At 60.5% G+C, this 24,444-nt stretch overlaps 1 protein-coding gene across 4 annotated transcripts in view; it reads right to left on the reverse strand.

Moving 5' to 3' along the window:
• Nucleotides 1-24,444, reverse strand: part of KCNIP2 (potassium voltage-gated channel interacting protein 2) — a 133,830-nt gene that overhangs the window by 104,113 nt on the left and 5,273 nt on the right. Inside the window, exon 1 of one of the 4 annotated variants that reach the window (XM_084633181.1) lies at nt 10,386-10,507. The exons of 2 other annotated variants lie outside the window; for them this stretch is intronic. In XM_084633181.1, the coding sequence (XP_084489307.1) occupies nt 10,386-10,461 (76 nt within the window). In that variant the 5' untranslated portion in view covers nt 10,462-10,507. Of the gene's footprint in view, nt 1-10,385; nt 10,508-24,444 lie in introns of those variants that run through there. One more of the 4 variants, XM_084633178.1, reaches the window with a different exon arrangement.

The following is a 24,444-nucleotide window of genomic DNA, read 5'->3' on the forward strand; positions in this document are numbered from 1 at the left end:
CACACAGAGAAAGCCAAGAGACACAGGAGCTGATCTGTCTGGGGGCAGGACAGAGCGAGCGCCGTCCGAGCCTGCCTGGACCCAGATGACGTTCGAGAGCAGCTCAGCACAGAGGCTCCGGGCGGCTTGGCCAGCAGAGACCAGCTCAGCCCGGCTTGGCCCAGCCCAGCTCAGCCCAGCCCCGCTCAGCGCACTCCTCCTGCTCCGCCGTCTGGACCCGGAAGACACCATCTCACGTCCCGGCTGAGACAACACACGGTGCACCCAGGGGAGCCCGGCTCCCAGTGAGGGGAGGAATCTGATGGCACAGCCCAGCGGCTGGCAAACACCCTGGTTCTGCGGGGCAGCCTGGCAGGGACACAGGGGACGGTCAGCCAGGGCCAGGCAGTGCTGCATTCCCGGTCTCCCTGCAGCCTGGGCTGCAAGCTGTGCTGCCCCCCACCACCAGGAAGAAGGGACCTGGGGGCTGCTCAGCGAGGCCCAGTGGGGGAGAGGGACGCCAGGTGAAAGTCACATGTGGAGAGGAGGGTTCCCCGTGCCCTGTGCTCATCCTGCTGCGGTTTGGGGCAGTGAGCTGGGCGCCAGCCGGGAGCCGCCCGCTGAGCCCAGGCTGGGTTAGGTGGGACCAATGGAGCAATGCCCAGAAACCACTCACTGCTCCCCAGGCCTGGGAAACCTGTGGGATTTAGCTAAAGGGGCCCCCTCCGCCAGCCTACCCCCAGCTTCATCCAGTCTATTGCTACAGTGCGACTCAGGATCCAGCAGCCCGAGGGAGGGGGCTGGGTGGGAGGAAGCCTCATGGAAGCCCCATCGCTTGGGCCCTGTAAATATGGGGTATTGCCCCCTGCCCCACTCCTGGGGACCAACCAGGTTTTTCTCCTCCCCGTGAGCTAATCATGTGCAGTGACATGGGGCCTCCCGTGCAGCCAAGAACAACAAACTCATTGCACTGATGGAGACCCTGACCACAGTTTGAGCATGGCAAAGGTAGGACGGGACAAACCTCTGGTCTCCCCACATGTTGTGCCTCAAACTGAGAACAAGGACTCCCTGCCAAGCCGATGCCCAGCCTCCCGCTCCCCCAGGGATGGTATCTTGGCAGAGACACGCCTTCCTAATCCACCAACATCTGGACTGGTACCTGCCGCAAGAGAGCCCAGAGCAGGGGATGAGCCTGGGGAATTCTGGTGCTTACTAACCATGAAATATTCATGATCTCAGCCGCTAAGAGGAAGAAAATAATGAAAGGAAGAAGATAAACAAAAGGAAAGACGGAGGAGGATGAACGGACACTAAATATCCAGAGCCCAGCAACCCGGCTCCACAGACCGAACACGCCAAGGGACCAGCTGGATCGAGACCTTTGGGGCAGGGGCAAAGATCCTGACATCAGACCCCTAAGCCCATGCAGAGCCCTTTAGGGTGCAATGGCAAGATCGGTGGCCTACTTCCCCTGCCCCCCCACCCCCTTTATCTTCTCACCCGGTTCAGGGGACGCTGCCAAGGGAAAACCCCCACCCGCTCGATTGTCCCGGATCCACAGGCCCAGTGCTCTGCACAGCTCTGGAACAGTCCCTGGAAGGCCCCCTTCAGTGCGTCAGCCCCTTTAGGGTCACAGTCTCTCTGGGGTGAGCCCCTTGGCTTCACCGCCTCCTGGGCCTGAACCTCGGAGCCTTCAGCCCCCTGTGTCATGCCATGAACTCCCCGCAGCGAGTCCACCTGGACTGGACAACTGGGGAAGATTTGCATCCCCAAAGGGAGCAATGCACCTCCGGTTTCCTTAATCAGGAGTGACTCTCAGCCAGAGGGGTAAAACCAGGATTTATTAAATATCTGGAACTCAGTGTAGAAAGTCTGTAAGTAACAGAGAATTACAGCAAAGTCCTAAGCCCAGAGCCTCCTCTGACCCCTCCTTTTGTCCTGGTCTAGAAGAGTAAGTCCCGCTTCCAGGCCCACCCCAAAGGGCCCCTGCTTCGTCCTTTGTTCTTGTTTCTGGGCAAACACAGTCACCTGCCCCTGCCCCGTAGCCTTTTGTTCTCCATCTGGTCGCAACCGGCTGGCTTCCCGCTGGGGGTGGGCCCCCATGCTCCTTAGTTGCTGGTACCAAATCACCAGGCCATTGGTTGGGCCCAAGCCCCAGACAGGCATCAGTCACTCACACCTGGGTCTCGGCAAAGAGTAAACAACCGTTTCCCACCATCCAATTAACCATGCACCACGCAGGGGAAACTGAGGCACACAGTATTCAACCAAATATCATGAAAAATTCCCACTCCGTCACAGCCACACCCGGAGATTGTGACAATAATTGTAAACACACACACACACACTTACTGCTGTTCCCAAGGGAAGGGGTTGTTCTCAGGTTGCAACTGGAGGGGAGGCAGGTCAGTTTCACGTTTGTTTCTAGTCAGTTTCAGGGTCTCAGGTTGGAGCTGCTAACCCTTGGGGAGAAGCCTGTAGGGAGATGTTTGCCCAGGTGCAGAGAACCCACGTTTGGCCTCTGTGCCGTTCATGTCCCGCTTCAGCCTGCAAGGACATATGTCTCGTGTTGTCCCTCTGCCCATCTCCCGCAGTGAACAAAGGCCTTATTTAATAAATAAAAGTCTCCTTATGTCTCTCCGGGTTTGTAGAGCTCCCCTCGGGGGCGGGGGGGGGGCTACACTCAGCAGCCTGCCTTTATCCCAGGGAATGATTATCACCCCGTGAGGCAGTGTTACAACCCAGCGACATCCCTATTTTTGATTTACACTGTGCTCTTCTGCAAGCCTCCAATGCTGCAGGGCTGAAACATGCAGCTTCTTCTGGAGGGGAACCCAGCAGTGGTTTAACAGTCCCCAGCAACACACAGGGTACCAATGTAACGCTGCACACTTCTGACGCCCATTCGACCCAGAGAATCCCGAAGCTCTTTGTGAGCAGACTGAAAGGGACAGTGAGGAATCACGCAACTGCCTCTGGGGTGGACCAGCACAGCTGTTCAACGGTGCACAGTACAGGAGTCTGGGGCAGAAGTGAAGAACAAAATCATGGTCAAATGAAGCTGCAGGGGCAATCTGAGGACTCAGAAGGTAACGGCCCAGGCTGGGGTTTGGTCAGGACACTACAGGTAACGCTGTGTCTTGACCAAAGTGCCGTGGGCATGTGAGTAAGCGTGGGCTGCTGGGACCCAGTTCTGGGGTCCAGCCAGGGTGAATTCATGGCATGCATCAGGATGGGCCCATCAACATCAGGAAAGTTCCATGGAAACTGGAGCAACACCTAGCATCCGCTCCCCCCCTCACCCCTCCAGCTGCAGCTTGGAGGAGTGGTCTGGGCAATCCACCATTCCCTCCAAGCAATACCCCAAAGGACTCATTTAAATGTGCAAAATATGGCACTGGGGGAAACTAATTTGCATAGCCATTAGCAGCCAAGTGCTTCCTGCATGCACGACACTTCTCAGAAGGCAGCAAAGTGCTGCTCAACAAGTGGGGAAACTGAGGCACGGACAAGGGAGGTAAGTCACCTGCAGAGTTGGAGAGAGAACCCCGGAGTCCTGATCCCCTGCTGCGCTCTAACTACTAGATCATGCTGCCTCCCACCAGGCGCCATGGGCCGGAACCGCACACACGCCCCACACGGTGAAATCCAGTCCTTGCAATGGGACCAAGCAGACCCGCAAGTCAGGGCTGGGATTCCACCCAGGGCTTGGTGACGTGGCCGAGATGGGCCTGCCCGTTCTCGGCACACCTGCCGGAGTGGAGAGTCCCACTAATATCCAGGCTGGGGGCTGTCACCCAAAGTGAAGCAGTGATATTTTCGCACTTCTCCCCTCTCTCTGGGGCCCCGCGCCCCACTGGCGCTGGTTGGGGCCTGCAGCAGCCACTCTGCACGGTCACGGGTCCCATGACAGCGGAGGGTGGCCTCAGCCCGCGAGCCCCAGAACGGGTTCTTTACACCCAGAATTTTGCTCCCTTTTGTCTCCTGCCGTAAGAATTGATCTATTTCCGGGGCAAAGTCTCAGCCGTGCAAGATGCAGAACTTCAGTGCACACCTGGGCTTCACACTCCACTGCTCTCCCCCCTCTCCTCTGCTCCACCGGGCTGCGAAGGAGGCTGGCGCGCAGGGGTGCCTGGAGCCGGGCGGGGCACAGCAGTTGCTACAGTAAGAAAATCAGCCTGGAAGCTGCAAAATCTCCCTGAGGACTCCAACCTCCCGGCAGAGCCCTGGGTTTAACCGCCCCTCAGAGCACAGCGCTCAGCCACAGCGCCCTGGGACTCATTTGTGTGAACCCTACTGGAATCCCGGCTCGCACTCATGCCCGGAGGCACCAGGAGCCTCATGCAAAGGCCTAAGCAGAGAGAGTGAGGGGAATCCCCAAAGAGCTAAGGGGAAAGGGAGTGGGGTGTCTTGGAGAGTTAAGGAAGGTGAGATCGAGGGGGGGATGCAGGAGGAGCCCCCTGCCTACCCCAAAAGCCCACTCTCAGGACAGGGGTGTCACAGAGTCCCCGGGCGATGCTCTGGAACGGCTCCCCATGAAGCCAGGCAGGACTCTGGGAAAGTCTCCTCTCTGGGAGCAGCCTGTCTGCAGGACACACAGCTCACACGGCTTCCCCCTTCCTGGGTCTGACCTCGGAGCATTCAGCATCCTCTGCCCCTCCGTGCGCTTCCCCCCAGCGAGTCCACTCAGGTGGGGCTCCTGGGGAAGCCAGAGGGTCCTGCCCCCCAACTTCGCAGTCAGACGTGACTCTCAGCCAGCCAGTAACACAGAAGGTTTATTAGACGACAGGAACATGGTCTAACACAGAGCTTGCAGGACCCCTCAGCTGGGTCCATTTTGGGGGGCAGTGAGCCAGAGAACCCCGTCTGCCCTTCACTCCATGTCTCCAGCCAGCCCCAAACTGAAACTCTCTCCAGCCCCTCCTCCCCTGGGCTTTGTCCCTTTCCCGGGCCAGGAGGGCACCTGATTCCTTTGTTCTCCAACCCTTTAGCTCTCACCTTGCAGGGGGGAAGGGCCAGGCCATCCGTTGCCAGGAAACAGGGTGTCGGCCACTCTCTGTGTCCAGACCCCTGCACACACCTGCCCTCTAGGGCTCTGCAATGATCATACACCCCCATCCCACCCCCTAGATACTTAAGAACTGCCTAGGGGAAACTGAGGCACCTCCACACTATTCAGAGGAACCATTAAGAACAGTCCCACTTTGTCACAAGGGGGTCCAGGGCATGGTCTGCTCCACAGACCCCCCCCTTCCCAGACAGCCTGTCACCTTTCCCCTCTGCGCCCCACCGGCAGCCTGCCAGGCCGGGTCTGGTTCTGGTTCTGGTTCTGATCACAAACCTGCTCTGACAGTTTGGCTCATTCCAAGCAAATGGGTCTCATTAAAAAATGCATGTGGAGTGATCCGGCTGCTGGAGATTGTGGTGCTGGGGGATCCCTGCCCAGTCCCAGCTCGGCCCCAGGGGTATCAGCTGCCAGCCACGCGGAGCCGGGAGCAAGAGCCGGGGGGAGGGAAAGGGGGGGATCAGAGGAGTCCAGCGTGGTTCCTGTTAGCTAAAGCAGGTAACAAACCGGGCTGGGGCTGCTCCAGGATGCTACCCAGCACCTGGCTCTCTGGAGACACAGACCCAAGTGCAAGCAGGCTTGAAGGCAGGAAGGGACAAGGCCCAGCCAGCGAGCTGAGGCAAAGGGCAGGTCTGAAAGCTCCAGATACACTGGAGGCGTCTTTTCCAGTTCAGCCCCTGGAGGGCGCTGCTGTCTGAGACATACCAGCGGGGTGGGCGCACCAGGTCCCTGCAGGGGCCAGGCAAGAAGGGAGGTGCTGGGGGCAGCAGGCACAATACAGACCCTCACCGGCTCCTCTTCACGCCCCTCATTGTGGTCCCCAGCGGTGCGTTAAATCAGCCCAGCCCCAGAACTTTGTTACACTCAGGACACTTTGCCTGCCACTGAAATGCAGCCACCTCTAGGGCGGAGCCCAGCAGCAGCATCCAACACTCCCAGCAATACCCCGGGCAGGCACATTAGGACAGGAAGGGAAATCCAGGGGAATTTGCAGGAGTTTAGGATGGCAGAGTGCAACCAGCAAGGTTGGGGTTTGCCTGGGATTAGCCCCCACAAACCTCTAACACCTGCAAGGAACCCTGTGGCTTGCCACCCAGGGGAATCTTTAAACCCTGCATGCCTGGTCGGGGTCTCAGCGGGGAGGGGGCATTGTTCCCCCAGGTGGGTGGGGACTTCTGGCTCTGAGACAGGCTCAGGACCCCTCCTCTGTAGGTTCCCCTGCCTCCCCATCTGTGTCTCCTTAGCACGGCCCCCACTCCGCCCAGGTTAAATACCTCAGCTTCATGCCAGGCGCACCCGGGGCGAGCCAGCACCAGCAGAGTTTGCTAAGGGGGAGCCAGGCAGTGGGACACACCGAAACAGGACGGGGGTGCCACGACCAAGCGGAGGGGATGCTACTCCCAGGGCAGCCGCAGTGCAGATGGGAGCTGACCCCGGGCATGCACCCCCGATGCTTCACGGCATGTGCAGGGGGCTCCCAGCCCAGCTTGCAGAAGCTGCGGTGCCCCCCAGCCCCGATCAGTCTCAGAGCCTCCCCCAGGCACGGGGGCTTAGGCAGTCACCAGCTAATGCAAAGCTGTATTTTTAGGGCCGCTCTGCTAAATATTTCAGGGATTTACACAGAAAAGCTCTCTGGGTGCCACGGCATGTCGGACCCAATTGGCATCACACATGCAGGCAGCAGGGGATGAATAATTCACAGCACCCATTCCCTGCACATGGGTGCTCGTATGGACTCCATCATCTCACCCCTCACCGAGGGCTCGGGGAGGGGGCTAGCGCAGCAGCATCGGGCCAGCACCATTCACAGACACCACAGCGCGTTGCAAGGGGAAGTAAAAGACCCTTCTCCCCCCTTCAGAGAGGGAAACTGAGGCACAAGGAGGGGCTGGGAATTCTCCAAGTGAGTCAGGGCAGAGCCAGGAACGAACACGGGCACCCTGGCTCCCAGCCCAGTGCATCATCCGCCGGAACCATCAGCGACGCCCAGGCAGCAGGGTTCCCCTCCCATTCGCTGGGATCCATCCTGGCACTGCTCCCCCACAGCCCAGCCTCCAGGGCCTGCAGCAAGCTGGGGAAGCAGCAGGCCACCCGGGAGAACCGGGGCACTGGGGGTGGTTATGAGTGCAACACGCAGCAAGCCTTTTGCTCTCGCTCCCCCAGACGGACGCAGCCCTCCCTCCTTCGCCAGCTGCCCTGGCACGTGTCACTTGGAGCCTAGAACGGGAAGCCCCAGGGTGCCATGGAATAACCCGGGTCTGTGGAGCCAGCCCCTGGCTGGGCCTGCTGCTCTCCCCTGATCCCGCCTGGCCCGGGGAGGAGCCGTTCCCATGGCCAAGGGGGCGAGCGCTGGTCTCTGTGGGATGGCTACCACCAGCCCGGCCGCCCACCTCTCCCCGAGTCACCGCCCAAGCCAGTGCCACCCAGCCTGCAGTAACACTGCCTGGCAAGCCAGGCTGTGCAGACAGGATGGGCCTGCCGTGGTGACAGCCACAGGGCACAGCCATGACCCAGCGTCCCACGCTCATGAGCCACTGCAGGGCAGATCCCGTGGGATCCGGCAGCACCAGACACGCTCCCGCAGGATCCCACTGGGCTGCAGGCACTGGCATGAGCTCCATGTGCCAGACACCGGTTAAAAGTTACATGCACAGGGATTTCTGCTCCTCTCTTTTGCTCGATTTTCGCAGAGCAAATGTAAATGGAGGCATATGAGAGAGAGAGAGTGTGCGTGTACCTCCACTGCCCTCTGCTGGATGGAATCAGACCTGCTCACCCACGTGTCATAGACCCTGCACTGCTAAGTTCTAGTGGAGATTCTCCGTTCGCTCCAGGTCCAGGTGCTTTCACAGCCAGAGGATCTCGGCTCTACCCCTGCTGTGGCTGGGAAGCTGTGAGAGGCCCTGGAGTGCAGCAGACTCGCAGCTGCGCCGAGTTGTTACAGTATCATTTCCTGTGGTTCCCCCCAAGGGAGGACTTCTGGAGCAGGTGGAAGAACCCCAGGGCAGACAGAGGGGCGGGGGCACGCACAGCTGTGCCTGAGAGCCGGCCCGTCGCCCCGCCGGAGTCAGCGGGCTGCACAGCCAGAGATGATCGCCGCACTCTGGGAACGGGAGATAAGGGCCTGGCCGGATCACGGGAGAAGAAATGTCTTTCAAATGCCAGGGAGCTTCCCCGCCAGAGCAACCGGGCTGCAGCTCCAGCTTGAACTGCAGCAACAGCGTTTAGTGCAATTAACACTGCTGGTACTGAGCCACGGCCCCCCCCCGCCCCCAGCCCGCCACTGCGAGGGGCAGAGAGCAAGCCAGGCAGAGAGAGCGGGGAGGGGGGGCAGGGAGAGGCGGGATCCGCCCTGTGTTCCAAGGGGGTTGGCACAGGAGTCAGGGACAGTCCCCTCCACCCCACAGGGTGATGGGGGTGGCTAAGCCGCTGCCCATCCGTCACTGCCCACTGGCCCCGGAGCCGCGGGGGTTCGGCTGCCAAGAGCGGAGGGTGCCGTGAGCTCGTCCGTGAGAGGCAGGACGTCGCAGGTCAGCTGGAGAACGAGTGTGTTCCCCCTTGTTCAATTGACAGTGTTCAATTGACAGGAGACCCATGTGGCTTTTCCCCCCCAACCAGTTGCCCCCAGGTGGAAGGAAGAACACCCGAGGGCGAGCCAAGGCCTGGCTGCTGCAGCACAAAGGGTGCGGGTTGGTGCCAACACCGTGGCACAGCGAGGACCCTCCGTGCGGGAGCTCCTCTCGCTGCGTGGTGTGGCAGAGAGGGAGCGGGCAGATACCAGCACTGGGACGGCACACGGCTGAGCAGTCCGGGAAAGGCGTCTGGCACTCGGCTGAAGGATCCGCCCTGCCAGCCAGCAAGGGGGCAGCCGGGGGGGCCACAGACGTTGATCGTCTCAGCTGCTGGGCCACCAGCGGGTTTCTGCGGGGGGTGGGGGGAACAAACGTGGCGGGGGTGCTGGAGTGTCCAGCTGAGTGCGTGGCACAGGGGCAGGGCCTAGGCAGGGGGCCGAAGACTGCCACACATCACGAGTTGGCAGGGAAGAGAGGGCAGGGGGTGAACGCAGACCCCTGACAGACCTCGACTGCAGCAGGTGGGGGGCTGAGCCCGCTCCAGGGAGGGGGCGTCTCAGCCTATTACTGTTTTCAAAGATCCGTAACTCAGGGGGTTTCCCAGGACACCCCGGGTGGTGAAGAAAGCCCATTGCTAAGCTTGTCCCTGGCTGTCCTGCCATGTCCCCGAAGGGGTTAACCCAGCGTGCCCCCAGCCAAAGTGGAGTGACACACCCGCCTGCCCTGCCCGACACAGCCCCCAGGGGCAACCCTACAATAACACACCCGCCTGCCCTGCCTGACACAGCCCCCGGAGGCAACCCTACAATAACACACCCCAATCTCAGATACCCAGGCAGGCTGACCTCTTGCCTACCTCTCAGCAGGTTGTGAGGGTTAATTCAGGTCCATGAAAAGCTCTGAGATCGCTGGATAGGAGGTGTCACCTGGGGCAAGAGGTGATGAACTCCAGTAGCTGGGGATCCATGTACCTGGCACTGCCAGCTCTGGGGCATGCAGGCAGCAAGGGAAGGGTTAACCAGGCAGGTGCCCCTCAGACGGCCACAGCTGTCTGGGTGCAGGGCCCAGCTGTAGACGAGCTCAGCATGCTGGGACCGGCTGGGCACGACCCTCTGCGCCCCACCTCAAGGCCCCGTGCAGGGGCAGCCAGGGGCGGCCCAATCAGGGCGACTCGTCCAGAGAGCAAGGGCTGCCCCCAGCCAGCCAGGCCCCGGGACAGAGCTGGAACCTCGCTCGCCAGGGCCTGTCATCTCCCGGGCCCCGGTGCTGGCAGGCAGCCTCGCCGCTGTCCCTGGGCCGCCCTCGGGCCCCCATGCCCGAGTCGGCCTCGCTGCCAAAGGGGCCTGGGGTGAGCAGGACGCGCCCGGCGCTCGAGAGCCAGTGGGAGAGAGGAGCTGCCCACGTGTGAAGGGCACCCACCCACGCAGGCAGAGTAACTGGTCGAGAGTTAAGAAAATCCACCCCGCTCCCTCTCCGCTGGGCGGCTACGTGACGGGGACACCAGGACCAGCAGGCCCTGGCACCGGGGGGCTGCAGCGACCCTTTAACCCTTTCCCTCTGCAGAGACCACTGCACGCCCCCAGTCCCAGCGATCACACCCAGGGCCATCTCCCCTCTTACTTTGGAAGGGCCACTCCCCTTTGGGAAGATACCCACCCTTCTCCCCTGCCCCAGCGCATGACTCCTTCGCTGGATTTCAACAGCCCGACTTGGGCCCCAGAAACCACGAGACTGGCTGCAGAATCAGATTTTAAAGATTAACCCACCTGGGCTCGTCTCCTTCGCCAGCTGGCATCTTAGGCTTTTCCAGCTTCTCCAGACAACCAGCAGGGTCAGAAACATACTCGTTTTGTTTAAAAACCAACGCGGAGTTTCAGGTGTTCCCCTGACTCCAGGAGCTGGGGCTTTAGGAAAAACACCCAGGCCTGCACCAGAGCTGATGACACCATTGGAGTTAAAAGGCCAGGCTCTTTCCACGCTGTCTCTCTCTATTTAGGGGGCTAGCAAGTGGAGGGTTTTCTCCCCTGGAGGAAGATCAGTCAGCCCTGGATTTCAGCCCAGCCCTCCAGCAGGGCTGTTTTCCTGGAGGTCACATCCCTCGGCCGCTCACCTTTCCCCACCTCCATCCGTGAGCACTGCTGTGTGTGGGGCCCACAACACAGCTTAGAAATAACGACGTTAATCATAAATATCCAGGAAGCCTCTGAGCTCACAGGAGGACTTTCAAGTCTAATTAGTGGCGGATTTGCACCAGCGTCCCCTGAGCGTGAGCAGGATTCGCCGGCGCGGCCACGGAACGAGACACTCAGCTGTAATTAGCACCAGCCTCCCGTCGGCAAGAATTACTTCCAAATCCCCCTGGCCCTGGCTCCAGCACTCCCATGCAGGCGGGAGACAGGTGAGCTTAGCAGCGTGTTGTCTGCATTCCCAGGATCGCTGACCTGGGCCAAGCGACATGGACGCCCGCGGCGATCGGCTCCGGTAGGTCAGCGGTGGAAGCTGCCGGGAGATGTCAGAGATCACAGCCGAGCGGGCTGACCAGCAATATCTTATGGTTTCCTTGCATCTTCCCTCCCCACACACACACTGTCTGCCTCCAGCTGTGGCCTCTTGTCTAGCTTATCAGGCATCTGGGGGAGGGATGCCTCTTCGCTCTGGGTTACAGCACCTAGCACCGTGGGGGTCCTCATCCATGACTCAGGCTCCCAGAGTGCTGGAGAAGCAACCAGAAGAACCAGAGGCGTCTCGAGATTAACCAAACCACCTGGCAGCCGGCAGCTTCTCCAGAGGAGGCGTTCTCAGGGCGAGGGGGCAGGGGGGAGGGGGTGTTGTGCCTGGCTCAGCTTGGCAGCTGGGGCTGCTCTTTCATTCTGCACGCGGAGCGCTGGGCTCGTCGGCAGGACCAGGCGCCGGCGCGGGAAGAGCTGAAGGAAAGCTGCCGAGACCCCAGAACACAACCAAGAGGCTGGCAATGGGAAGAAAGGAGAGAGGGGCCCTGCAAACAGCTGGGGCTGGGCCCCCGGCCCCTGCTGCCTGCACCAGACTGACCCATCAGCCTCCAGGCAGGCCCCTGGGTAGTCTGCATGCAGGGGACCGTGACAGGCCTGGCGCCGGGCACCCTGTGTACTCGTTGGTGGTGTAAATCTGGAGTGACTCCATCGAAGTTGCTCTGGATTGGCCCATGAACCCAGCCCAGAGCTGGGAGAGCCCCTGCTGGCCTGGCTGGCCACCCCCCACACGCACCCCGTCTGAGACACGCCTCCCGAGCCCACATTGACGAGCTGCCCTTAGGTTCCCAGTTACCCTAGCCCAACTGCACACATCCCCTCCCATCTGGCCACCATCTGGAGACTGAGCCCTGAACAGCCAGGATAATGCTGCCCTCTGATGGGTGCAGAGTTACCCCCTACGCTACCAAGGAGGGACCCGCCGGCTGGCTGGAGCGACATGGGCAATGCAGCACAGGGGAGACGCTAGCTGGGCTGATGCCCCAGACCGACTCCCTGGTCCATGACCCGGCTGCATCGCTCTGTGAGAGGCTGGGAAGAACCAGGCCGGCGCTGCCCTCGGTCACACCCACCACCCAATGGCTCCGCAAACATGTAACCGGGGCCACAGCCAGATCACAACGTAACAGACTGAGGGGGAGGGGAAACTGAGGCACAGAGCAGGGCAGAGACTGGCTCGAGGTCAGTGGCACAGACAGGAAAGAGAAGCCAGGTCTCCCAGCCCCCAGCCCAGACCTCTGGCCACCAGACCAGGATACCTAACATTTGGCAAGGGGATTGCGGCTGAGAGCAGCCCGGAGCGCTGGGCTGCCCAGTGCTGGTCGAAGTCAAGCAGGCAAGGCTGGGGAGGAGGCGAGAGACGGAAGGGGGTGTATGTGGTGGGATGAAGGTCGCTGGGACCATGCTGGGGGCTAACTGGCGATCGAGGCCTGGCGAAGACGCAGCGGAAGAGCAGTTCAGAGCGCTGGCTCCAACCCGGACGTGGGGAGAGAACGGAGATTATAAGGGGGGGAAGTTGCTGCCAAAGCAGCTAAACCCGGATGTCTCAGCCCCCCGGATCTGCACCTCCTCTAAGCCAGCCGCACCTCCCACCCCAAGCTATTGGGGTCACTCCAAGACAAGTGCACCAAGGAGCTCTGCAAAGCCGAAGAGCGCCAGGGAATGTTGCTCCCCAGCAGACAACACCAACGTCTGACTTAGAATCATCGAATACCAGGGCTGGAAGGGACCTCAGGGGATCATCTAGTCCCACCCCTGCTCACAGCAGGACCAACCCCAGCTAAATCATCCCAGCCAGGGCTTGGTCAAGCCTGACCTTAAAAACTTCTAAGGAAGGAGATTCCACCACCTCCCTAGGGAACGCATTCCAGTGCTTCACCACCCTCCTAGTGAAATAGTAAAAAGAACAGGAGGACTTGTGGCACCTTAGAGACTAACAAATTTATTTGAGCATAAGCTTTCGTGGGCTACAGCTCATTTCAGCAGATGCATTCAGTGGAAATAGTGTTTCCTAATATCCAACCTAGACCTCCCCCACTGCAACTTGAGACCATGACTCCTTGTTCTCTCATCTGCCACCATTGAGAACAGCCTAGATCCATCCTCTTTGGAACCCCCTTTCAGGTAGTTGAAGGCTGCTATTAAATCCCCCCTCATTCTTCTCTTCCGCAGACTAAATAAGCCCGGTTCCCTCAGCCTCTCCTCATAAATCATGTGCCCCAGCCCCATGTGCCCCAGCTGGGGCAGAAGAAGGAGGAGCAACAGTGGCAAATCCAGTGGGGGCAAACACTGCTGCAGAGGGGCTGGGTTCGACCCGCTCCTAAGGGCAGAGCAATAGGCAGAATCAATCGTTGGCCCAACCCACCCCCGGATCCTGGGGGATGCTCTGTCACTCCCCTCCCCTAGCTGCCCATCAGATCCACTCGCCGGAGGGCGAGGGCGAGGAGGCGGTGGTTGTGAATGGGGCCAGGGCAGTCTGCGGGTGCCAAGCCCTAGTACCCAGCACAGCATGGCCAGCGTCTGCCAGGGGCGGGTTCTCCACGGGCTGCAGCAGTGGGAGGGGGCCAGGCCCCGGGGCACAGCTGTCCTTACAGACCCCTACCCCGCACCCAGCTGGGGCCGGTTTAGCTCTCGCTAAAGGGCACCGCTTGGCACGGCTCCCAGTATGGATGGTGCACGGGCAAGCAGCCTTGTCTGCACTAGGAGCAAAGGTGCTTTGCACCAGGCGGGGCCAGCCCGGGTGCCGCGCAGGGCACAGGGCCCCCCAGGTAGGGGGAGGCCGCTCACACTCAGCTGTTCCCACAGCACCACCTGCTGCCCTGGCAGGCGCCCCCAGTCTATGCGCAGGGTCCCAAGGCTGCCCGCCTGCCCGCCCGCCTGCCCCCCCGCGCCCCAATCCATTGGCAGCACCAGAGCTGGGAGCAGTTCCAATGCCCCCCACCATTTACGCCCTCCGGCCCCGTGGCGCTATCCAGCCCAGGGCACATCCCGTACCACCCACCCCCGGCTCCCTGCACCCGGGTTCCCCCAGCCCCTCCTCCTCCTTTGCCCCGCTTAGCTGAAGGCCTCGAACAGGCCCGGCTCTCCCGCCACGCGGCCCGGCTCTCCCCGCAAGCCCCGGCGGAGCACGGGCACGGGGAGCCAGGGGCAGGGGCATGGGCCTAGGAGGTGCCACTTTCCAGGCGGTCGGTCAGGGTTTATTTCCACTGGGGGGATTCTGGTGCCTGGAGCTGAACAGAACCCAGAGTAAACCAGAGCCGCTGAAGAGAAACGCCGTCCCCCCCTGCAATGTCTGGCCATGCAACCGTGGCCAGGGCCGGGGCGGGGAGACATTTCCCCTCTGGTCCAGCCACTTGGGAGAAACCTCCATGACACTGAGAGCGCTGGAGGCCCGAGGTTCATTGTATCGTCTGCAAAGCTGAAATGCGGAAACACTGGGGTGGGGGGATGTTTCCCCCCCACTACCCCACCTCCCAGCCACGATGGGGGGAAATTTCCTCACCTTCTCGCCCGACAAGCCGTGGCTGAGACTCGCCCCTATGCTCTGGCTGGTGCGTGCGGCCAAGCGGCCGATGTGGTGCGCACACGAGTCTCACCCCAGGCCCTGCCGCAGGCTCCCCCGTCCCCTGGCAGAGCCCCCGGGGAATGTGAAGAGATGTTTTCTCAGCCCTGCATTTTCATTCTGAGGCATCAAACCCTGGGGAGACCCCCTTCCCCCCTGCAGCCCCACTTCCCAGCTCTGCCCAGGTGATTAATTCCGGCTAATGAAGTGCTAATCGTGCCTCACTTCCAACCAGTTATTTAATTAACCAATGAGAAAAAGAAAGACTGATTATCCCGACAGAGGCGGCAGTGTATAATTAATGCATGGCGGGCTGCGGAGAAAACAAACAGTGACTAACCAGACGGGACTTCCCTGCCCGCCCTGGGACAGGCAGGGGGATCACAGGGTTGCTGTGCGGCCAGGAGCCCCGCTTCCCATCCGGTGCAGCAACTGGCAGGCACCGCCCAGGCAAGAGAGACCCAAAGCCCCAGCAAGACACTTCACACACTTCCCGGGGCAGAGCCGCGAGGCAGAGCCCCCCCGCCCCCCGCCTGGCACACACCTCCCCGGGGAGAGCCGCGAGGCAGAGCCCCCCCGCCCCCCGCCTGGCACACACCTCCCCGGGGAGAGCCGCGAGGCAGAGCCCCCCCGCCCCCCGCCTGGCACACACCTCCCCGGGCAGAGCCGCGAGGCAGAGCCCCCCCGCCCCCCGCCTGGCACACACCTCCCCGGGGAGAGCCGCGAGGCAGAGCCCCCCCGCCCCCTGCCTGGCACACACCTCCCCGGGCAGAGCCATGAGGCAGAGCCGCCTCCCCTGCCTGGCACACACCTCCCTGGGGAGAGCCATGAGGCAGAGCCCCCCCGCCCCCCGCCTGGCACACACCTCCCCGGGGAGAGCCGCGAGGCAGTGCCCCCCCGCCCCCCGCCTGGCACACACCTCCCCGGGGAGAGCCGCGAGGCAGTGCCGCCTCCTCCGCCTGGCACACACCTCCCCGGGCAGAGCCGCGAGGCAGAGTCCCCCCGCCCCCTGCCTGGCACACACCTCCCCGGGCAGAGCCACGAGGCAGAGCAGCCTCCCCTGCCTGGCACACACCTCCCTGGGGAGAGCCATGAGGCAGAGCCCCCCCGCCCCCCGCCTGGCACACACCTCCCCGGGCAGAGCCACGAGGCAGAGCCACCTCCCCCGCCTGGCACACACCTCCCCGGGGAGAGCCGCGAGGCAGAGCCCCCCCGCCCCCTGCCTGGCACACACCTCCCCGGGGAGAGCCGCGAGGCAGAGCCCCCCCGCCTGGCACACACCTCCCTGGGGAGAGCCACGAGGCAGAGCCCCCCACCCCCCGCCTGGCACACACCTCCCTGGGGAGAGCCATGAGGCAGAGCCGCCTCCCCTGCCTGGCACACACCTCCCTGGGGAGAGCCACGAGGCAGAGCCCCCCCGCCTGGCACACACCTCCCTGGGGAGAGCCACGAGGCAGAGGCCCCCACCTGGCACACACTTCCCCAAGGCGGACCCCCCGCGGCCTGGTGCCCCACCACACAGGAGAGGTGTCATGCCTGGGGATGGGGAGGTTGCTACCCGTTCATGTAAGCGGGCTCCGACCATGGCTTCCCCGCCAGCTTGTGAGCAGCTAGCCTGGCCTCCTGCCCAGCCCGGCGCCCTCTGACCCAGCTCCGGGTTGGCCAGGCACAAAACGAACGGTCATTACAGAGCAGTGCGCTAAAGACACTCCCCCGACCCAGCCGCCCTGCCCCTGCTCCAGGCACAGTGGGAAGTGGGTGGATTGCAAGCTCCACTGAGCACATGCCTTGATTTGTCTCCGGGACCAGGGTAACATCCCGGCCTCCCCGGGACCCCCCCACGCTCCAAAGGGGACCGGCGACACCAGCAGCAGCTGCGCCCCTGGCTTATCGGCAGCTGTAAAACCAAGGGCGAGACTCCCCTGCCGATGTGCCAGGAACCATGCTATGGGACTCCACCCTCCGGGCACTGGCGCCCACGCTCTCCGCTTGTTCGCAACACCCAGCCGCTGGCGCACCCCCACCCGGATCACCGATGGTGCGCAGAGGATGACGCCCTGTTCTCAGCTTTCATCGCGCCTGTGTCCTCGGGGCCGAGCTAGACACGCTGGAGGGCAGGGATAGGGTCCAGAGGGACCTAGACAAATTGGAGGATGGGGCCAAAATAAATCTGATGAGGTTCAACAAGGACAAGTGCAGAGTCCTGCACTTAGGATGGAAGAATCCCATGCACCGCTACAGACTAGGGGCCGAATGGCTCGGCAGCAGTTCTGCAGAGAAGGACCTAGGGGTGACAGTGGACGAGAAGCTGGATATGAGTCAACAGTGTGTCCTTGTTGCCAAGAAGGCCAATGGCATTTTGGGCTGTATAAGTAGGGGCATTGCCAGCAGATCAAGGGATGTGATTTTTCCCCTTTATTCAACACTGGTGAGGCCTCATCTGGAGTACTGTGTCCAGTTTTGGGCTCCCCACTACAGAAGGGATGTGGACAAATCGGAGAGAGTCCAGCCAAGGGCAATGAAAATGATTAGGGGGCTGGAACACATGACTTATGAGGAGAGGCTGAGGGAACTGGGTTTATTTAGTCTGCAGAAGAGAAGAGTGAGGGGGGATTTGATAGCAGCCTTCAATTACCTGAAAGGGGGTTCCAAAGAGGATGGATCTGGACTGTTCTCAGTGGTAGCAGATGACAGAACAAGGAGTCATGGTCTCAAGTTGCAGTGGGGGAGGTTTAGGTTGAATATTAGGAAACACTATTTCACTAGGTGGGTGGTGAAGCACAGGAATGGGTTCCCTGGGGGGCGGGGGTAGAATCTCCTTCCTTAGAGGTTTTCAAGGTCAGGCTTGACAAAGCCCTGTCTGGGATGATTTATTTGGGATCGGTCCCGCTTTGAGCAGGGGGTAGGACTAGATGACCTCTCGAGGTCTCTTCCAACCCTGATATTCTATGATTCTATGAACATCTGCAATACGTACTTGGAATGGCACTGTATTTTGGCGACTCGTATGGGCGGAGCTTATTTGTGGGTGGAGCTTGGAACAGCACCACCTCTTTTTCCCCCAATTCCCCCCACCAGTGACATCAACTTATTGTATTGCACCTTGTCCTCACTTAGCCTGTGAGCTCTTTGCAGCAGGGACTGTCTCACCCCGTGTGTCTGTCCGATGCCCGGTGCAATGAAGCATCTGGGCACTCCTCTATTACAAGGAGATCCACCCCTGGCTTGAGGCTGGCATTTGACCAGCTCTGCCCCCGACTGGCTCATCGCTGATGTGGGAACTGCCACGCCTGACCCAGACATGGTCCCTCCAGCCCAGCGGCCTTCCCAGCTCGGACAGCAGCCACAGCCTGCTGCGGGATGAGCTGCCCACGGGTGGGCATCAGAGACTGGGGCTCCTGCCTTGAGGAAGATGGGGTTCACAGCCCCCGCAAAACTTGTGGCTTTCATAAGCTTTGCTTTCATGGCTCTGGCTGGTCTCAAGATCTAACAGACCAGTCCCTTTTAAATCCTGTTAAACCATTGGCCACCATTACATCTGGTGGCAGTGAGTTCCACAGGTCAACTGTGTGTAAAGATATTTAGTTCCCTTTATATTTGCCCTCTTTCCAGGTCACTGCATGTCCCCTTAGTCCTTCACTAGGACTGAGGGTGAGCAGGAGACACTATTTGTTATTCTGTATCTAAGTGAGCACGGAGGAGAATGGGGTAAGGGACCAGGGGGCATCCAGAGCATTGTTCCAGAGCAAGCCAGGTGATGAATGCCCTGTTTGCCACACTGGAGAGCTGTCCCCCCAGTAGGCAGAGGGACACTCTCATGCTTCCAGCCAGGCTGCAGCTGCCCACCACAGTGGGACCGCACAGCGTCTGGCCTCATCTCTGTGGCGCTGATCTGGGGACTCTTCCAGGGGTCACCGCAGGTCCCACCCTGCCTCCCGCCTCCCCAGACACCCTGGTCTCTCCCCGCCAAAGCTCAGGCTCACACAACGCTGAGAACCACCCACTATGGAGCCAGCAGCTCGTCCTTGCTCTGAGCCGGGCCCACAGCTCTCAGAGCAGAGCGGGGTGTCCACACCAAAGCCTGCTGGAATTGCAGAGACGAGCCGCACTCCACACCTGGGCCCCACAGGTCACGATCCCTTCACGTGCCCAAGAGGGTCACTTCCCTGCTTGATTCACGCTCATGGCACAACCCAAGGGTCTCACGGCTACCGTGCAGCCAGACACACTGGATACGTCTGGGGAAGGCACCTGCAATGCATGCTCTGATGTCCCCACTCCCCACCCCAGCGGGTTAATGGCCAAGGGCTCCCCCAACAGGTGAGGTTAGCAATGAAACCCCAACGACACCCCATCCTGGTGGTGGTAAACCGCTCTGGTGACGTGAGAGACCGGAAGGAAGCTCTCGCCCCCAGTGAAGCCGGGACGCCTTGTTAGCACGAGACGTTGCACCCTCCGGTATCTCACACTGGCCTGCACACGCTCCACAACCCAAGGCTGAGGCCTCGTCCATACACAGAGCCGCCCCCATGCAACTAGCGGATTTCAAACTGATTTAGTCAGCGGCCGTGCAGATGCTTTGATTGCTCTTTGAACAGAGCAGTTTAGCTGAAGGAAATTAGGAGCAAAATAAGCCACTCAGAGCAGAGGTGCCAGGACGGACAACGCGACAACGCAAGAATGTTCTGGGACACCCGCTAATGGTGACACCGGTTCCACCACGTTCCCCAGTCAGGACACATTGCAGAGTGCAGTAACCCTGCGTGTGAGCCCGCGCCCCTCCCTGCTTGGAGCTCTCCTCCCGCAGGCAAGGCAAACTCCTTATTCAGGAGCCTTTCTCGCGGGCTGCCCCCATGCATTTTAATTTGAAGCAAAGGCCAAATTTACTTAAAAGCTCAAACAGAGACGCCTGGGCCTCAAGACAGAAGCTTTTAGGATCCTGGTAACGAGGCCCCACTGAGCCACAGCCTGCCAGCCCTCACCACTCACAGCACCGATAACGAGGCCAGCCAATCCCATCCTCCCCAGCCCTGAAAGCACGTCACCCGTCCGCTGTTCCCACTCCCCGCTGTGGACCCTGCAGTGCCCTCCAGGCTTCTAACCTCAGGGCTGAGAGCTGCTGTGCGAGGATGTGCCTTGGAGCCAGGCTGGACAGAAGCTCTGCAGGGAGGCAGACAGAGACCAAGTGGCTTTATAAGAACCTAAGAACAGCCAGACTGGGTCAGGCCAATGGTCCGTCTCTCCCAGGATCCTGTCTTCCGACAGTGGCCAATGCCAGGTGCCCCAGAGGGAATGAACAGAACAGGGCAGTTATCGAGTGACCCATCCTCTGTCATCCACTCCCAGCATCTGGTGGCCAGAGCATGGGGTTGTGTCCCTGACCATCCTGGCTAATAGCCAGGAACTTATCTAGTTCTTTTCTGAACCCAGTTATACTTTTGTCCTTCACAACATCCCCTGGCAAGGAGTTTCACAGGTTGGGTGAAGAAATACTTCCTTGTGTTTGTTTTAAATCAATTGCCTATTAATTTCATTGGGTGACCCCTGGTTCATGTGTTATGGGAAGGGGTAAATAACACTCCCCTATTCACTTTCTCCACGTGTCATGATTTTATAGCCCTCCGTCATATCCCCCCTTAGTCGTCTCTTTTCCAAGATGAAAAGTTCCAGTCTTATTAATCTCTCCTCATACGGCAGCCGGTCCAGCCCCCTCCTTGTTTTCATTGCCTTTCTTTGCACCTTTTTTAATTCTAATATAGTTTTTTGAGATGAGGCAACCAGATCTGCAGGCAGGATTCAAGGTCTGGCTGCACCATGGATTTCTATGGTGGCATGAGATTTTCTGTCTTCTTATCTAGCCCTTTTCTAATGGCTCCTGTTGGCGTTTCTGGCAGCTGCCGCACACTGAGCGGATGTTTTCAGAGAACGATCCACGGTGACTCCGAGAGCTCTTTGCGGACGCTGCTTTCCTTATTCTACTAGAGTTGCCTGCTCAGTGTTAGAAGAAAGCGATCTCCAATGGGATTTGTCCCCATTCGCACAGGACAAGCTCAACAGTCCAGAGAATGACCCTGGTCCAGGAAGGCAGGGGGCGGGTATCAGCCCTGCCGCCAGAGGGGAATCTGGAGGGACTTTTCCATGGAAGGGACAGCAGCAGGGTCAGCATGGGGAGATGTGCATGATTAACGCTTTCCTACATCCCCTCCACACCCCCAGGGTTTCGTCTTGTGACTCTCATGCCTGCCCCGTCCAATGAATCCAGTGCAAGGAATTATGATTTACTGAGAAGCCACAAGTGGGTTCAAAGCCACCAACTGGCCCCAGGTTCACATGGACGCAGGGAGAGATCCAGACGCCTGGTGCCCCAAACCAGGGTGGGGAGCTGGGCCCGTCCCTGCCCTCGAGGTTCATGACCCTTCACAGACTCGGCCTGCGTTTCCCGAGTGGGATGAGCGGTGGGCGGACAGAACGCCCTGAGGGGTCCAGGGTCCGGGCTGGGGGTTCTGAGCACCACAACCCTTCTCCTGCCGCAGCACGGGACAGGGGATGGCGGCGTGTGTGTGTCGTGTTTCTTTTATAGAAGAGTCGTGGCTAACCCACGCGACTAAAGGGCAGGGTCTGGAGCACCCCCTTTCCCCCCGCGGATTGTCCCAGCAACCAGCCAGCACATTGCTTCATCATCTCCCAAGCACAGTGATTTGTCTTAACCCAGACCACTTCCCTGAATGAAAGTACCACTAATGAGCAGAGGCAGCCAGGGGAGGGGGGGCTCTCTTCTGCCTCCCACATGCACCTCACCCCTGGGATTATAGCATCACTGGGCTCATTCAGGGAACGCTGCTGCTTTCCCCTCTGACAGATGGCCCAGAACTGGCTCCACAAGCTCCGCCCTCTCCACAGGGCCATATCCCCCAGTATGGCCCACGCGGGCACTGTAGGAAAGAGGGAGGCCAGGGGGAGTTGGCGCAGCTGCATCTCCTCGGGGCTTCGGACAGCGCAGAGGGAGCTGGACCCCGGAGTCACTCAGCAAAGCTGAGGCCGAAAGAATCCAATGCCAAGCATGCAGACGCGGGCTCCGCACACAGGCCCAGAGGCGGGGGGGAGGGGGTCACCAGCAAACCCCCTTCCCACTCCATTCTGGGCACCTCGCTTGAAGTCACCCTGCCCGTGAGTCATGCACCAGTGTCTGCAAAATCAGATGTTTCAGCGGCAACCACCAAAGAAACCAGCCTTGCCTCACTCAGCCTTCTACCTGCCTTGGCCCGGGCGGAGGGCAGGAACCAGACAGACTCGCCTCAAGCCTCACCCTCCAGAGGAAGCAAATGTCACCGTGAAAAATCAACTCCGGCTGCAGGCAGCGCCCCTCCAGGGTCCCTGCCCCCCGCCCGCTCAGCCGCTGACACAGGCCATGTCCCAGTAACGAAGCCAAGTTTATTCTACCGGTGCCAACTGCGAGGAATGAGCCGGCTGCACACGCTCCTCGCTGGCTCCCTGGCACGGGCCCGGCTGCCTCAGCGTCTGCAGAGGGCCTGGAGGCAGAATCCTGGCACAACCCTACCTGCCCCTCCTCCCCGTGGGGCGAGAACCCCAGGCCCCTGGCTGCAGACACCTCCAGTCCCCGCCAGATTCTGGCCTCAGTCAGGAGGAAACAAACATAAGGAAAAGAGCCATCAGATGTCCCAGTGGGACGCAACCAACTCGCTCCGAATGGGTGTGACCAAGCCAGGACAGCAAAGTGGGGAGAGCTACAGAAACCGATGCAAGGCAAGGGGAGGCAGCAGGCAGTGGGGAGACATTCTGGCAGCGTTAGCCCCCCCACCCCCCCCGGCCCTTTCCAAAGGTGCAGCATCCCTTTAGGGCACAGTGCTGAGCGTGGGGATTTCTCGGCTTGGGATCTGCTCCCCTCTCAGCACCCACCAGGGTCTGTCCTAAACGCGTGGCCAGGGACTGCCTTCCAGCGCCCCGGGCCCCACTCTGGGAACAGGACACAACAGACCAAACAAGCGGGGTCCCCAGTGGGTGACAGAACAGTGGAGAGAGAGGAGTCCCAGGGACAGGGAGGCTGCGGGGCAGGCGATTCAAGGAGGTAGCTGCAGAGGAGAAGGCTCTTGCGCCATTGCTGGGGAGGCAAGGGTTGGAGGAGAGGAGGGAGGGGGGCAGGGAGGTAGGAGGACAAGTTCTGTTCTTGTTCACAGCCGTACAGCCCCAGAAGAGAGCAGGCAGCAGCCCGGGACGCTGCCTGATGCAAAGCCAGATCCCAGGGCGAACAGGGACTCTCAGTGCCTGTTGCGTCCCCTATAGGGTAACAGCCTACTACTGCTCTGCACTGGCAGAGCCGTTCCCTTCATGCCAGCAGCGGAGGCCAGGGCTGTGGTGCGGAAGCTGCCAGGTTCCAGCCCTGCCGATGATCCTGGCAGGGCAACTCCAAGGGGTGAGCGGCAGAGGCCTGTGGGCGGGGGGCAAGGGGTCCCCCAAGCGACGCACTCGGGGAGATTTGAACACTGCTCCAAAAGCAGCCAGACAAGAAAAGGGGGGGTTCATTTTTGTGCATTTGAGAAGAGCTGCCCGACCCCATCTACTCCCCGGATGCTGAAGGGACCCGGCCCCCCTGTGGCGCTCACTGCCCCGAACCTGCCCCTCTGTGGAGCTGCTGCCCGATGTGCTACCCAGATGGGCATGGGCTCTGCCCCCCCAGCCCCCGGGCACAGGAAAGCCTCCAGGCTGCTGGAGGGGGGAGGCTCACTTAGCCAAGGACCTCACATGGACCAACCCCAGGGGGAGGGTTCTAACTGCAACTGGCAGGGTCAACATGGCCCCCTCCCGCTCTCCACTGCTCTCCTCTGGGACGCAGGGATGGGGGTGCATGGCAGAGTACACCCCCCCATGCATCCAACACCCCGCCGGACACACACACACATCACCCCAGCATGAACCCAACACACCGCCGGACCCCCCCCACAGCACACACCCCGCCACAGCCAGACCACCCCTCCTGCACACACACGTGCCCACACACTGCCACACCCTGCACTCTGCCACACGCACAACTGGGCCCCTGCCTCTCTCTTTGCTATTCTCACCCGTTGGGCCACATTCGTTGAGCCACGTTACTGCTTTGCTTGCATCTTTGGGATACGGAGCTGACAGCACCCCTGCTTTACAAAACAGGGAAACTGAGGCACAGACAGACAATGCATCACACAGCAAATCAGCGGCAAAATATAGAAGAAAACCCAGCTCTCCCGGCTGCCTGGCCCCAGCTCTCTCCACTCCACCGGAGGCAGAGCCCTACTGATGTGGTTCGTTGATGTTCTAATCTGGGTCTTTGGAATGTGGTCGGGCCATGGGCACAGGCATTGGCCCGTGGTTTGCAGTGAAGCCCCGAGGATCCTTAAAGGGGTGATATCCACAGGGCGATTCTCCCGCTGCCTGCTGATGAGGGTCCTCTAGCTAGAGGAGAAGTGGAGAAAACAGCATTGTGAACTGGCTAGTGTGTGGGTGCCCCTCCCCAGCCCGTCCTGAGCAGTCTCTAGAGGATAGAACTACTCCACTGTGTGTCAGAAGCCCTATACTGCTGACAGCTAGTGGAGATTTTCCTTTACGGGAGGACCTGAGTTTATTACCTCTGCTACTGTGAGGCCCCCAGCAACATGCCTAGCCAGAAGGCTGCTACCAGTTGGTAAGACTAGAGTGGTGAACAAATGAGCCAGGTCTGGGAGTCTATCTGCCTCAAACCCCGGGTGTGTGTTTGCAGAA

Source organism: Lepidochelys olivacea (assembly GCF_965140295.1).
Source record: "Lepidochelys olivacea isolate rLepOli2 genome assembly, chromosome: 7".
Lineage (NCBI taxonomy): Eukaryota > Metazoa > Chordata > Testudines > Cheloniidae > Lepidochelys > Lepidochelys olivacea.